The sequence below is a fragment of the Harpegnathos saltator genome, unplaced genomic scaffold, assembly GCF_003227715.2.
Source record: "Harpegnathos saltator strain DR-91 unplaced genomic scaffold, Hsal_v8.6 scaffold74, whole genome shotgun sequence".
NCBI lineage: Eukaryota > Metazoa > Arthropoda > Insecta > Hymenoptera > Formicidae > Harpegnathos > Harpegnathos saltator.
Genome location: NW_020230582.1, coordinates 887,230 through 901,344, shown reverse-complemented (window position 1 = coordinate 901,344; position 14,115 = coordinate 887,230). Strand labels below are relative to the sequence as shown.

Sequence of the window (14,115 nt, the reverse complement as noted above, 5' to 3'; positions counted from 1 at the left end):
CGATAAAGAACTTTTAATTATTTACCATTACACGATCATTCGCATTATGATTAAATGTCTTTTAAGTTGTATCTTATGCCCTTTTTCTTATTTTCTTATTTTCATACAGTTGTTACTCCATGCACTTGTTACTCCATGCACACGAATTTTACGGGCATTCGTAACTCTCGAGAATCTTATGTACGCGCAGTTCACTCTCACACCTTGACCTTCCTCAACCGGGAAATCAACACACTCTTAGGGAGTATACAGACGCACGTAAAAGCGCGTGTATAAACGCGTGTCTATTATAGCGTGCCTAGCATCAGGACTACCGGCTGACACGAACTTAATCTCAATGTAGTTCATTTTCAAGTGAAGGAGAACCGAGCCAGGTCGCTACTGCTGGTTTATATAATTAAATAGACAATTGGTCTCTTCTAATTAATATTTCTAACGGTCACTCCAAATTATCGCTTCAATGAAAAGAAAACAACTAGCCTTTGTCGATATTGTCATTGCGATTGCACTACGTTTAGAAATATTATAGATGTACTATATATAATTTTATATGTACTATATATAATTTTCTATATAATATTTTTTAATAATTTTTAATAATCGTTTAATAAGAAAGTAAAGAAATTTAATAAGAAAATTTGGAGTATTTCATAGAATATATAATAAGGAAATTTGAAGTATTTCATAGAATTATATAATACCAAAGAAATTTAATATATTAATAATACTGCACATTATTGATATTGAATAATATCAATATTCAATCTTCTAATATTAAATTCTAATATCAAATTATAATATTAATTTGTAATAATGAACATTTAATATTTAATTAAAAAATATGTATATATTTTTTAATTAAATATTAAATGTTCATTATTACAAATTAATATTATATTTAATTTCCTATATTTATATGATATTTTTTGTATTTTTATTTTTTATATCTATCTTTTTGCTTTTATATTCGTCTAATTTATTATTTCTGCAGAAAAACCTATTCGGCATCGTTTGTTAAAATTGTGAATGTTTTCTTTTTAATCGGCTATTTTAATACTTTACCGAAAGAGAGCTGATTCGCTGAAAGTACGTCATCTTCTCCTGGTTGTAGACGGACTTCCATCTTCTTCAGACGCGAATGCAAATCCCTCGTGTGCAGGAAAAGAAAGAGCGTACTGGAGATTGCTATCAAAGCAATCAGCTCGATAGTCCTGTATATACAAAAGAAGATATACATGTTATATAATTTCTCAGATCTCCTGGTCACTTTTAACGTTGCTTATTGCTTATATGACGGACAGCGGGAGCAACGCTCGTTTAATTTGCACACAACAGAAACAATGTGCTCTTCAGACAATTTACGGACTGCAGCGGAGCGATTGCTCCGTGTGGCCTTCTTTCACGGCGTTAAATAACACGAAGTCGAGAGAGACGACATCTAAGTTGGCAATCAGGGAACCAGGGCACGGAGAAGCCATCCATCCCGTAATTGGTCTGTCGTCCCGTCTGGGAAATGTTTCTTCTCGTGTGACCTGGTTCTCGCAAAAGCGAATACCTGCCGACCGTGAAGCTCGACGGTCGTTTCGGTTTTGCGGGCTGATGCAACAGGTATATCAGTCACATTGATTACACACGCACGAAATTGAAAAACTCCAGACGACATAGTGAAGCAATAATTAATAAAAACTGACAGGAAGTAAAAACATAAAATCGTTACAGAAATATTGTATATAATACATATATAATTAATAGAAAATATATATATGCGTATATGTATGCACACGTTTGTGTTATATGAAATATCCTGTAATTCAACTCCTATAAGTCGAGTATTATTTACAAAATACTATTTTATACAATAATTTTTGACAATTTTTCCTTAGCGGAAATATCGAGTAAGTTCATTATTTTCACCGATTCTTCAATTTTCAACGTAACATATATTCCAAACTGGTATTCAAATGACAATTTCATTGTGAAACAAGTCCGATTAAAATTGATGAAAGAAAACTTTGTTATCCATTTACTCGAAACTTTGCTGCGAAAAATTCTATATTTCGATCGTTTGCACTTTGGAAACTAACGACGTTCTGATTGTCATTGTAAGAGGAAAATATCAAATCCTTATTGAGAAATAATTCTATTATATACGTATAATGTATGTAAATTATGGAATATCGTGTATATTGTATAACGTTGTATATTGTGTAATGTCATTTATTCTGTTTAAAATTTAATCTGCAACCGGAACATATACGTAAGTGTAAAGCACTTTTCATCATTTTGAATCCGATTGAAATTTCCCAAATTAATTGACATGAAAATTATATTGGGGACTTGAATAAGTTTTCGCTGTTTCCCGACAGATGGTGTTATCTTAGCCTTTTTGTATCGGGCAATACTACAGCCAACTTCATTGTGAAGCTCCACCATTAGGCTTAGCGAAGTGACAGTATATGTTATTCCGCCGAAGCGTAAACAACATATTTTTTCATAGCGTTAAACATGTTGAATTTCGTGCCAAAAAAAGAGTATTTGCGGGGAATTTTACTGCATTACTTTTTTCAAAAAAAAATATGCAGCTGAAGCACATAGAATTCTTGTGGAGACTTACGGCGACCATGCTCTGTCGAAAACAACATGCAGAGATCTGTTTAGACGCTTTAAAAATAATGATTTTGATGTTGAAGATAAAGAACGCTCTGGCGCACCGAAAAAGTTTGAAGACGAAGAATTGGAAATATTACTCGATGAAGACCCATGTCAGACGCAACATGAACTTGCAGAATCATTAGGAGTTGATCACACAACAGTTGCCAAACGTTTGAAAGTATTAGGAATGATTCAAAAGCAAGAAAATTGGGTGCCGTACGAATTGAAGCCGGGAGATGTCGAACGGCGTTTTTTTACGTGGGAACAGCTGCTCCAACGGCAGAAAAAGAAAGGTTTTTTGCATCGTATCATGACTGGCGATGAAAAGTGGATACACTACGATAACCCGAAGCGTAGAAAATTGTGGGGTAAGCCCAGCCATACATCAATATCGACGGTAAAGCCGAATATCCATGGTTCCAAGCTCATGCTCTGTATTTGGTAGGATCAGCTGGGTGTAGTATATTAGGAGCTCTTCAAACCTAACGAAACCATCACGGGAGATCGCTATCGACTACAATTGATGCGTTTGAGCCGAACATTGAAGGAAAAACGGCCGCAATACGAGGGGAGACACGACAAAGTAATTTTGCAGCATGACAACGCTCTGCCACATGTTGCAAAATCGGTCAAAACCTACTTGGAAACGCTCAAATGGGAAGTCCTACCCCATCCGTCATATTCACTGGACATTGCTCCTTTCGATTACCACTTGTTCCGATTGATGACTCATGGCCTGGCTAAGCAGCACTTCCATTCTTATGAAGATGCCAAAAAATGGGTCGATTCGTGGATAATCTCAAAAGATGAGTCGTTCTTTCGACATGGTATTCGTATGCTGCCAGAAAGATGGGAGAAAGTGGCTAGCGATGGACAATACTTTCAATGACATGTTCTTTACTAATTTTTTTAAATAAAGCATCCATTTTCACGAAAAAACAGCGAGAACTTATTCATGTTCTCAATATATGTAAATATATAAAATTGTAATTATATAGATATGTAATTATAATATCTAGATCTAAAGATGTAATAGAATGTATGTATATAGATAAATGATTATAATATCTAAATATATATCTAAATATATATCTAAATATATATCTAAATATATATCTAAATATATAGATATTATAAGTATATATTTACATGAACAAATTCAACTTAGGCGGTAAAAACGTAGGCAGTCTGAAAATTTCTCGGCCTAACAATGAAAGAAAATTTTTTTGCCGTGAAATATGTTTTATTTTCCAGTATAATCTCCTGAAACTTCAATACATTTATTCCAACGTTTTTCCAGTAATTCAATACCATTATTAAAGTGTGATTCTGGAAGGTCTGCAAAATATCCATCCACGGCTGCAATAGCCTCGTCATTTGATGTAAAACGCTTTCCAGCCAGGAATTTTTTCAGGTTTGGAAACAGATAATAGTCAGAGGGAGCCAAATCTGGTGAATACGCTGGCTGTTCAAGCAATTTGTACTTTAATTCGTTAAATTTTGCTATTGTCAAAACACTTGTGTGAACACGTGCATTGTCTTGATGGAAAACGATTATTTTCTTCTTTAAAGCAGGTCTTTTCGAATTTTTGCACCCAGTAGATCCAAAAGGTTTAATTAGCATTCAGAGTTAATTGTTTTACCTTTCTGAAGATAATCGATCAACAAAACACCTTTGTCCCAAATCCCAAAAACTTGTGGCCATAACCTTTCCTGCTGATGAAACCGTCTTTGCCTTCTTTGGTGCACTTCCACTGGCTTCAACCCATTGTTTCGATTGTTCTTTTCACTCTGGTGTATAGTGGTGGATCCAAGTTTCATCAACAATTATGAAACGATGTTTGAAATCCATTTTATTTTGCTTAAAACGATTCAAACATGCTTGAGAAATACGCATTCGAATGCGTTTTTGGTTAATTGTTAGCAAATGCGGCATCTATCTTGCACAAAGCTTTTTCATATGTAATTCTTCATGCAAAATATTTCCAATTCGTTCTTTTGAAATGCCTATGACCTCAGCTATTTCATGCATTTTGACTCGTTGATCATCTAACACCATATCATGGACTTGTTGAAAGTTTTGTGGTGTAACAGTTTTTGGACGACCTTCACGTGGATCATCTTCGAGGCTTATACGATCAGATTTAAAAAGAGTAACCTATTTTTTTACAGTGGAAAGTGAAGGTGATGCATCCTTATACACTTTTAACAATTTCGGATGAATTTTTGTGGGTCTTAAACCATCCAAAACAAAGGATTTAATCACTGCACGATATTCAATTTTTCCATTTTTAAAAAGACAATGGCACGTCAATATTAAACTGGTGCTACTACTCGAATGACTTGACAGAGCGAAATAAAATTTTACATGGGTTTATATTAGGGATGCCACTTTCTAATATAATTATAGTTTGACAGTTTCTAATGCCATCTATGTGTCAGGCCGAGAAGTTTTCAGACTGCCCTCGTATAAATAAAATAAAATTCCATTAATTTCACGACAATATTAAAAACGTTAATGTTCATTATTATTTCCAACATCTAAGTTGGTTTTAAATATGTTTTCATTAACTTTTATTTTTTAAATATTTAATAATATTAGCCAATAATATATCTCAAAAGTAGATATCGTGTTTTATTATGCATTAAAAACTATTCAATATTAAATATTCTTTTTCACTGTCATATTAAGTAACATTCCTTTTCAATACATAAAGAAATTATAGGGGAAGGAGAGAAAAAGATGCTCTCTCACTTAAAAAAGTAAAATTATATCTTATGTTAGCAATGGAACATAAATATATTTTATTTTTTTTTTAATGATTTAATTCAATTAACAAACTTGTAAATTAATTTTAATAAGATGCGACGCCTATATACACTAGCACGTATCCACAGCGTGTCTACAAGCACGCACGCATGCATGCTTGTAGACACGCATGTAGCCACGCACACGCGCGAATTACAATACATAAAATTAATTCCTGCCATTAAATATATAATGTTTATTATGTGATAAAAATTATCCTATTATATAATCTAAATTATCCTAATATAGGATAAAAAATTATCCTAATATATAAAAATCCTAATATATAATCAAGATAATTAAATTATTCCGTTGCATATACGATATAGTCGCATAATCGATATGTCTATCCTTTAAGATTGTTCGCGCTTAGCTCAGCGTGTTCCGTTCTTGTTATTTCTATTATTTCTCCTTCTCACTGTGATTACCCAATTCTTAGAATAATCACAGCTTGGAAGATGACTGCATTGTCATCGAACCGTTGCTTAGGTTTCTTATTATCGTATGGGAATCGGAAAATACAATTTACTGGAGAATATGCCTTAACATTTGAAATATCTAACCAGTAAGGAAAATATTTCACAATACAATACAATATCGTGATAAAAAAAAGAAAAAAGAAAATATTATTTAATCATGTTTTGTTGATTTTACGTTGTTTGCCTGTCAGAACATCGTCTGTTCGTAACATCTCCTTGAACTTTCCAAATAAAAATTTTAATGCGTGAATTAACAGCACTACCTCGTTACATTTTACCTTGCTCTTATCTTTATGATTTTCTTTATATCTCACGGGCCCCTTATTAAAACTAAAAGTCGAGTACGGTTTGCGAGTGTTAAAAGGTTATTAACCCCTGATTCAAATGCTTAACAGAAGTTTAGCATCTCTCAAATGACGTCGTATAAATGTAATCTTCCTAATGATATATGTATGTTGGGTTCAAAATTGCATAATGTTTATGGCTTTACGCGCTTATGGCTTTCACACGTGACACTGCACTTCCGTGGATTGTACGCCAATGAGTATATGGAAGATAAAATGCGGCCGCAATATATTCGAGTGATATCTGTCAGTCATCGAATAAATGACGGTTTCGAAAGTATCGCTTTACGATTCAATTATCGTATAATGTCTGTTAATTTTGTATGGAGATTTTTGTATGATTTTGTATGGTTTTGTATGATTTATATGACTGTAACTATCCAGATAACACATATTCCTAAATAACCTCTGCAGGACGTCTTATTTTTTTAATTATGCTTCTTGTAGAAGCTTTTGACTTTTTACAAGTGTCTGTTGCGTAGTGTCATCCAGCATAATAAAAAGCTTGTGTTAAATTCAATGTATGAGTAAACTGAAACGCTACATTCTGATGTTAATGTTAATTTAACATAATTATTCAACACAACATGCAAATATTATATATCAAAGAATAAAAGAAGTATCATTTTTAGTATTAATACAAAGTTTAATATTAACACAAAATTGATCGAAATAAAACAAGATTTTGCAACGAATTTTATATAAGATTAATGCATCTAAAATCAATAAAATTTTAATTTTATATTTTTTGAAGGTAGTTATTTGTTGCAAATAAAAAATAAAAGAAAGCGATTTCTCTATCTTATACGTTGGTTGCTACAAAAGTTTCGGGAATGTAAAATTTCTAGTGTAGCTTACTGGCAACGCTATTTTCATAAAATTTGACAATTCTCATGCTAGAGGGCATTGACTAAATAAAGAAATGTCAATTGTTTCGTTTTTATAGTGTGTCAATGTTGATAAACAGTGGAAAAAATAGGTTTAAACCGAGAACATTTTCGTGTGATGATTTTCTACGATTTTCGGAGAAACTCGTACTCTTAACTTAACTTAACAACAGTATGTAGAACGGCTTGTTGCGGCTTTTGCTGATGAAATATTATCAAAAACAACAATTTATCGCTGGTTTTAAGAGTTCAAAAGTGGACGTAGTAGCTTAGTAAGGATTTTCATGAAGGTCGTCCGCCAACTGCTGTCGCTCCGGAAAACATTGCTGTTCACGATATGATAGAGATGAATCGGCATATGACATACTATGAGATTAAGTCATCGTTAAACATCGACATGAAACAAATATACAGGGTCTGCCAAAAGTTCCAGAATGGCTAATTATTTCAAAAAATAATGATTGTTTAAAACAATGTTTGGAACAAAAGTTGTAGGGCTTAAAAAAGCTATCAGATATTGATAATTGTTTGACCTTGGGAAACGTTATCAAGGTTGACATAAAAATCTTAAATGGAAATTCGAATTTTTTATTACACCGCCTTTTTTCACCAATTAATTTGAATAACTTTTGAAATATTTTTTTACTCGCCTAATATTTTTTGAGATATTTAAGGATAACTTAATAATTATTTCAATATTTAACTTACGATATCTCGCTAACTGTTTGTCGGGATAAAAAATGGTACTAGACTTTTCGATTGCACTTCGTCTCAAGAATATATTGGTACAATAATGCTCTATTTTTTGTTAATTTATCGATCTTTCGAAATCTCAAAATCAACAAATTAACAAAAGTCAGGGCGCTATTGTAACAATATATTCTTGAGACCAAGTAGAATAGAAAAGTCTAGTACCATTTTTTATCCCGACAAACAGTTAGCGAGATATCATAAGTTAAATATTGGAAACGAAACTTGGATTTATTCATATAAGCCTGAAACTAAACGCCAATCGGCTTGGGTCTTTCAAAGTGAACTGAAACCAATAAAAGTTGTTCGTTCTCGAAGTGTTTCGAAAAAAATGATCGCTTCATTCTTAGGTTTTACTGGTCATATTGCTACTGTGGCTTTAGAAGATCCAAGAACAGTTAATGCTGTTTGGTACATGACAGTTTGTTTGCCAGAAGTCATCGGTGAAATTAAAAAAAAACAACGCGAGAAGACGAACCATGCTGCATCATGATGCAACGAAAGTTCTCACACAGCAGCTGAAACAGTCGATTATTTGAAGCATCAAAATATCGAATTAATGTCTCATTATCTTTATAATCCTGATTTATCATCTAATGACTTCTTCCTGTTTGCTATAATAAAGAATAAAATGCGTGGTCAGTGTTTTACAATGTCTGAAGAAGCTATCAAAGCATATAAATCGCATATTTTGACTATACTTCACTTTAATAAATAAAAAATAAATGAAAAAAGTGTTTTAAAAACTGATTTGAGTTATGCAAAAATGCGTAAATGTTAAAAAAGAATATTCTGAAAAACAATAAAGCCATCTGTACAAATTTTTCTGTATTTTTTCCCATATTTTTTCGTAACTTTTGCAGCAACCTATGTATGTAAAATGTGAAACGTGTTGATATAATAAATACCAACTATTACAGAGGAAAATTAATATCACTTGTTTGTTGAATTTGACATATTTGACATATAAAATGTCTTTGATAATATAGAATACATAAACAATAATATATTCAATAAATGTCATGATCATTATATAAAATTTTTTCATTTTTTAAGTTTTATACTTCAAAATTATATTACTTTTATATTAATTATACATTTAAATATACGTGGGGGTTTGGTAAGTTTCCGAGCCTGAACATAAAGATTACTGGTCGAAATTTGTTGTAAGATGAAAGTTATATCTTTGTGGAAATTATATTTTTTTAATAAGTGCTAAATATTTTTTTAATAAGTTCCAAATATTCAGTCACATGCGACGCTTAGTTTTGTTTTGACAGTCAATTGTAGTACGCATGTCAATATATTTTTCAACGGTAGAAAAATCGTTCCATAATTAAATATTTGAATCTAAAAGAGGAAACTCCAACGGAAATCAAAACCGAGTTGGATTCTGTTTACGGTGACTCTGCTCCTTCATTTTCAATGATAAAAGTTAGAGTTGCCGACTTTGGTCGTACAAATGTATTTGATGAGCATCCAGGTCGCCTAAAAACTGTAACAACTGAGGAAATGGTCGACAAAGTGCATTAAATCGTACTGGGTGATCAAAGACTGAACGTAAGAGAGATAGTAGATGCTGCAGGCATCTTCTGAACGTTCAAAATATTCCATGAAGATTTGAATATAAAAAAGCCGCCTTTGTTAACATTGGATCAAAAATGCATTCGACACAACATTTCAAAGAAGTATTTGGACCGGTTCAAGCGAAAAACAAAGGATTTTTTTTATGTTGATTCGTGACTGTTGACGAAATATAAATTTATCGTTACCTGAAAGCAAGGAATATAGTCAAAGCAGTGAACTTCACCAGGCGAACCTGCTTTGAGGTAAGATGTTTCATTTAAACGGAAAAATTATGGCGACCGTTTCTTTGGGATAGCTATGGCATATTACTCATCGATTATCTTCAGGAAAAAGAAACTATTATTGGCGCATATTATGTATATCATTATTAGAACGTTCAAATGAAGAAATTACAAAAAAATGAAAAAAAAAAGTATTTTTTCAGGACAAAGTACTAGCTCACACATTTACAATCGTCATGGTCAAACTTCATGAATTATGCTACGAATTGATCCCATTCTCTCTTTATTCGCCTAATCTAGTTCCTTGCGAATTTTTGTTTATTTCCGGACATAAAGAAATGGTTAGGAGGAAAAAAATTCACAAACAGTGAGGAAGTGATTGCTACCATAAACGAATATTTCGCAGGGTTTGACCCAACTTACTTTGCTGATGGAATAGAAGGACTAGAAAAAATATGGACAAAGTGTATCGAGCTAAAAGGAGACTATATTGAAAAATAAAACCAATTTTGCCCAAAAATATAAGTGCTTCATTGTTAGACTTGAAATTTATCAAACAATCCTCGTAAAATATTAGGTTTGTTTCAAATTTCATGCGCTCCGCATTTATATGTAATCAGTGAGAGCGACGGCGCTTCAGACGGTTTTGTGCTTGTCAACAAACTTTCTCGAATCTATGAGCTCACCAAAGAAACTTCGCAGATCTCCCTAAGTGCAACCATTTCGTTAGAAATCAGTTTGAAAAACCAAAAAATCCACTTTCGCTATGTGATGCTGTATTGCTTCAAGCGTAGCTTCACGGTTTCGCAGACTCTAAATGAGATATTCTCTTTATGTGGAGATGCTTGCGTTACTCACCAGACATTTTGGAAGTAGTATCGAAGATTCAAAGCTGGCAATTTCAACGCGAAAGATCAAGTTCGCTCTGGCCAGCCTTTGATGAAACGTTTCTGGAGAACTTGATGCGCGAAAATCTGCAAGTGATGGAAGAAAACTCGTCGACATTTTGCACAAGTCTGTCTTTATAGTGCATGACTACATGAAGAAGCTGGAATTCTCAACTCGACTGAATGTCTGGGTGCTAACGAAATGGCAGCTAACGAAATGGTGTAAATATCTGTGATATGCTGCTTTAACGACATTAAAAGGAACCATTTTTGAAGAAGATCGTAACAGGCGATGAAAGTTGGATCCTATGCAATAATGTTAACTGCAAGAAATAGTGGAGAATTAGCGGCACGTCTACGCAAACAGTGGTCAAGCCGGGGTTTGACCCGAAAAAGGTTTTTCTGAGCATTTAGTGGGACTTTAGATATTGTGAGCTTCTTCAGCCGAACGAAACTATCAACGCGTCGAAGTATTGCCTTTAGATGAACGAACTGAAAGCTGCCATCATGGCAGCATGGAAGCACCTTGAACGCCAACAGACGTGGAGTTGTCTTCCACCATGATAATGCTGGACTTCACGTCGTAATATCTATCCGTAGGAAGCTGTCAGATTTCAGGATGTTCTTTCTCATCTTCCATATTCTCCCGACTTTGCTTCATCTGACTACTACTTATTTCTCTTTTTGAAAACTTTTTTTCAGGACAAGAAATTCGATTCGAATTTTTGGAAGTTCTCAAAAGTCATCTCTATTAATTCTTCGCTAGTAAAAAACCTTCATTTTGGAACAAAGGCAGCATGCAACTTCCTAAAAGATGAACTAAAGTTGTTGAACAAAACAGTACATATTAGCTTCAATAAAGTTCTCTTTGTGTAAAAATATTGTGCTCTGAATTTATATAGAAAATTTGAAACAAACTTTCCGAACAACTTAATATGTCATTTTAACTCTTATAATTATTGAATATAAATGCAATACGATGTATATAATGACAAGTAGTTGAATTTATTTTGAGAACTACTTACCAATTTTTATAATCTAAAAAATGTGATTCTACCAAATGAAATATTTTATACCAAATCCAATTATCCTTATAAAGACAAAATATAATAAAGATAAAATAATATGACAAAATAAAGTGGTAACATATAACTATTGTTGTATATGAAATTATTATTATTATTGTTATTGTTGTTATATATTGAAATGTTTTATAATTACACATTCCGCATATAAATACTAATGTTACGTCCTGCGGACTCTGCGCATTCTAGATTTCTTTTATAAATAAGGAAAATTGAATTTGTTATTACTTATTATATGGCCGGATGCGCTCAGGCATGTTATCACACGACGCGATCTCTGGAAGTTTCGATGCTCCGGAAATATTAACAATCCTTGAACCAATTCCGATCTTGTTTCCCATGCGCTTAGTCAATGTTAACAATATCGCGACATCCTTCTTAAAAATATCGATATTTCCTTCTTAAGATTGCTGCCGCGTTTTTTTTTTCTAAGAACAAAGAGACTCTCGAAATCCTTTTATTGCCGTATGCATCCTATCTCCTATAACATTATCTTAAAGACATTGCAACGCAACTTTTGACCCCCACCTCTAAAAAACATTCGAAGCACAGTCCTATGACCATATTTGGGCATAAAAATTAGATTTCCGAAACATTTCCCTAAAACCCCACTCTCTCAACCTAGCTGACATTTTGAGAAAAGCCAAAAGACCAAGAGACTTCTCAACCGACCCGCAGCCAGAACAGAAGCTTCTCTTCAGCACCCCTTCAGGATTCTTAACAATCTAACCTACTAGTGGCTTAGACAGATTAGTGTTTCTTCAGTTGTTAATTATTCTGTACAACGCTCTCGTGCACATTTTTGGATCATTGTGAGCAATCCAGCTGAAACCAGCTTCTTATTCTTGGCGCAGAACTTGGGTCATCCGCCCTCACCGACACGCAGCAATTACACTCTTCATTTTCGACAAATAGCATAGAACCAGCAGTAAGTTATTTATACTTTCTTTTGCCTGAGTGACCTCTTTCTTTTCATTTTTCTTCTTTTCTTCTCTCCCTTTTCTTTTCCTTTCCTTTTTCTTCCTTTTTTTCTACCCCCCTTGGCATTCCTCCTTAATTGTGAAATCCGGTCCGGTGTCAGTGGCCCAATCTTCTCGATCACAGTCGGACATAACGAACACGGAATTTTACTCAGACCGCGATTGTTTATACATATATATATATACATATATATATATATATATATATATGTACGTATATATACGTATATATGTATGTATATATATACGTATATATACGTACACATTATAAAATCTTACAAATTTTCATTGTGAACTTCCACTTAATCATCAATACAACAAATTATTTGTAATTATAAGCCAATCACGTTTTCCAACGAATTATTCAAAACAAAAATTCTCCCTTCCCTCAACTGTCGCTCACGGTCCTATCTCAGGTAAAGGGATTCAGTTCCTTGACCTAAAAAGGTCCACCGACGTACGTCCGCGCCAGATAAAGGAGTCATTTAGATCCTTGATTTGCACCGCAGACTTGCGAGTACGTCGGAGCTTGTGAAAGCAAATGTCAAGTTACGTTTCTCCTCCAGGACGTAACATATAAAAATTGGGAGCGCGTTCGGGATGATATGAGCGATAGTTGAAATAGGGGCATGAATACGAGATCGAATTCAGATAAATCCGAGGTTGATAAGGCATACCAACAGGCCATACGGGCAACGTCTAAAACGATTGAGCCGCAATACGCATCGACACCTTACGTTCTTTTTGCACCCTCTGTGTCTTCAAGTGCTCCCCCTGTATCTACTCTCTTACCCATAATTGAACCCACAACTCCTGAAATTCGGAAAATTTTGAGCGATAGTCCGCTTTCGGAGACTGCATTTGGATTAAAGCTGCGAGCTTTTGACAACCCTTTCAGTCCTATTATAGATAAAAGTTTAGAATAGACTACATCACTGATAGAGCACCGTAGCGAAGCACAACCTACTTTATACCGCTCTCTTGGTGAATCTCTGTACTCTTTCCACTTAGCTGTTACCGAATCCACAGTAGAGTCGAGCGATAAACCACCGACGGAAAAATTGGAAATTTCAACTAGCAAAGAAATAGAATCGATAAGCGAAACAGAGGCGTTAAACGGTAAAGAACCGGCGGCAGGAAGCGAGACTCCTCTTACAAAAAACTTTGGAGTTTCAGAAAAAATTAAATCGAAATTAATTAAAATGAGTAATAATACGTTGCATTACGCCGTTCCTTTCTTCGACGGACAAAATATTCCAGTAGAACATTTTATAGAAGGATATAATCTAGCAAAGGCAATGATACCGATCGAGGAAGAAAGATATTTAACGAGAGTGCTTTACACGCGTTTAACAGAAGCTCGCCAGGCAGTGCAAGATCAAAATTTCTCGCTCGTCAGCCAATTAACGAAAGTTTTAAAGAACGTTTTCGGAT

At 33.9% G+C, this 14,115-nt stretch overlaps 1 protein-coding gene across 1 annotated transcript in view; it reads right to left on the bottom strand.

Annotated features, from left to right (window-relative positions):
* LOC105190270 (heparan sulfate 2-O-sulfotransferase pipe-like) overlaps window positions 1-14,115 on the bottom strand; it is a 174,057-nt gene that overhangs the window by 119,077 nt on the left and 40,865 nt on the right. The window contains exon 2 of the mRNA XM_025305955.1: window positions 1,063-1,211. Within this exon, the coding sequence (XP_025161740.1) occupies window positions 1,063-1,211 (149 nt within the window). The remainder of the gene's footprint in view (window positions 1-1,062; window positions 1,212-14,115) is intronic.